The 2,395-nt window shown below is 38.7% G+C and overlaps 1 protein-coding gene across 1 annotated transcript in view; it reads left to right on the top strand.

Annotated features, from left to right (window-relative positions):
* LOC104723824 (zinc finger CCHC domain-containing protein 10-like) overlaps positions 1 to 1,806 on the top strand; it is a 4,910-nt gene extending 3,104 nt beyond the window's left edge. The window contains exon 2 of the mRNA XM_010442247.2: positions 738 to 1,806. Coding sequence (XP_010440549.1) covers positions 742 to 1,554 — 813 coding nt within the window. The 5' untranslated portion in view covers positions 738 to 741 and the 3' untranslated portion in view covers positions 1,555 to 1,806. The remainder of the gene's footprint in view (positions 1 to 737) is intronic.

Genomic DNA, 2,395 nt, shown 5'->3' on the forward strand with positions numbered 1-2,395 from the left:
TTTTTTTTTTTTTTTTTTTTTTTTTTACATAGCCAGATGCAATTTCTTAGGCGTTTTGGATTGACTTTAACAAGTAGAATGAATGAGTGTTTCTCAAATCTGTTCCAAAGGGTAGAGAGTGATATCTCAAAACCGATTTGAGAGATATCACTCTTCTAACATTACAACATGCTTTCACTTTCTTTGTTCTTGAGGTTTGAGAGTGAAAATTTTCAATTGGCCAAAGGCAGAAGAGAATGTAAGGTTGATGGGTTCTATATCAAAACCAAGTGGTGATGTCACTCTTTCTCAGTAGGAGATGATCTCATTTTTCATTATTAGAGGTTTAGGACTGGAATTTAAGAGCTATAATGGCTGTTCTTAATCTGTCAACAGTCGAGAATGTGCAGTTTGATTCATTTTTTTTCTTGAAATTTGTGGCGATGTCACTCTTTCACATCAGATGCTTCCATTTTCTTTCTTAGAGGTTTTAGATTGAAACTTTGGTAGCTAGAGGTAGAGTAGAGATTGTGAAGGTTCATAATCATAGTTTCCATCTAGAATAGTTTTTGGTTAGCTTTCAAACGAACTATGAAAGTATCATTCACCGTTGATATTCAACACAAAGTGTAGTTTTCAATCTGATCATTGGTATGGAAANTTAAATCCTCGCATCAAGTAGAAACCCTAATTTCGAATCCCTCTGATTAAATTGTTCAAATTCTCACCTTTGGTTGTTTATTTGTCTTGGTATGCAGAGATATGTCTGATGCAAAGAATGAGAATACACAAGTTGCAGCTGATAGAATCAAGGCTGCAACACTCTCTGCTGCTAAAGGTCTGAGTCGTACACAAGCTGAGCGAGCAGCTGCTGCAGCGGCGAGAAACGTTAACGCTTATGGTCAAAAAGAAGAAGGTCCAAGTAGATGGCAGGAGAAAAGGGAACTAAAGAGGCAGATGTATTTGATGAGTACTGAGAAAGCTGTTAGGCTTGGTGAAAGGAAAGACAAGTCCATGTCAGCAGCTTCCGCTGGAAGTGCCTCCACGGCTTCACAGTGCCAGAAATGTTGTCAGACTGGACACTGGACGTATGAGTGCAAGAACGAGAGGGTTTACATCTCGAGGCCTTCCAGAACCCAGCAGCTTAAGAACCCTAAGCTGAGGATGAAGCCTTCTATTGATGATCTTGATGGTAATGATAATGATGATGAAGAAAGGCCTGATGCTGCAACTAACGGGAAAGGAGATGTTGAGAGGCGGTCTAAGAAGAGTAAGAGGAAGCACAGGTCAAAGTCTGATTCTGGAAGTGACAGTGAAGCCTCTGTGTTTGAATCATCTGGAGAGAGTAGTTCAGGATACAGTTCATCTTCTGACTCTGAGGAGGAAAGGAGGAGGAGGAGAAGGAAGGCAAAGAAGAGCAAGAAGAAGCAAAAGCAGAGGAAAGAAAGGCGAAGAAGGTACAGCTCTTCTTCATCTGAGTCATCTGAGTCAGAGTCAGCTTCGGACTCTGAATCTGATGAAGACAGAAGCAGTAGGAAGAAGAAGAGCAAGAGGCACAGCAACAAACGCCGTTGAATTGGTGGTTTTAGGGAATCGAAAAGTGGATGATATTTTCTTAATACCTTTCTTAGAGAATCATTTTGAGCTTCATGAAGAAATACTCAGTGCTATATTATTTCTTTTTCCTCAAGTTCAACTTTTCTTTTTGTCAGCCATTTATGGCTTTGTGTTGTAACAAACTGATGACTCTTAGAATCCCCTTAAGTTTTCAGAGCTTAATAGCTCTTGTAGAAGTTTATAAACCCAAAAGAAAGTTTTCATTAAATATTCTGGTATAGAGACTTGAGAGAGTGTGGGTTTGATTGACATGTTTATACGTACAAGGGTGGAGAAATGTTTGGGTACAAGCAGGATCGATCCATCGTCTTGTTGAAGACACCAACCTAACCCTCAACATAGAGCATCTCTGTCGAAGGAACCATCTATGTAGCCAGATATTTAGGGATTGATCCAAATTATCACTAAATTCAGTAAATTGCACTTACAAAACAAGAAATTGGAAAGTACGTAGTTGGTACAAATAAAAGAGTTAGGCTGAAATATACAAATATGAGTAAAAATGAGGGCTCATTTTCTAAATATCAATAGTTCATGTATCCTTTACATGTTTGTACTCTGTACTGTAGTAAGTAATCTTCTTTGTACTAAGTGCAATCTCTGTCCTTCCTCACAGACTGATCCCTCTTTATTTAGAGACTTGGCTGTTCGGGATTGTACTTAGTGTTCATCTTGTTTGGTTCTTACCTTTTGATAATATCTCTGTGGTTGGTATACCGGAAGTCTCATATTGCACACACAGTGTTCGCTAAAATGCCTAGCTGAGAGACTCGAACTGTAAAAGTTGCATATATATATA

Source organism: Camelina sativa, chromosome 2 (assembly GCF_000633955.1).
Source record: "Camelina sativa cultivar DH55 chromosome 2, Cs, whole genome shotgun sequence".
NCBI classification, from domain to species: domain Eukaryota; kingdom Viridiplantae; phylum Streptophyta; class Magnoliopsida; order Brassicales; family Brassicaceae; genus Camelina; species Camelina sativa.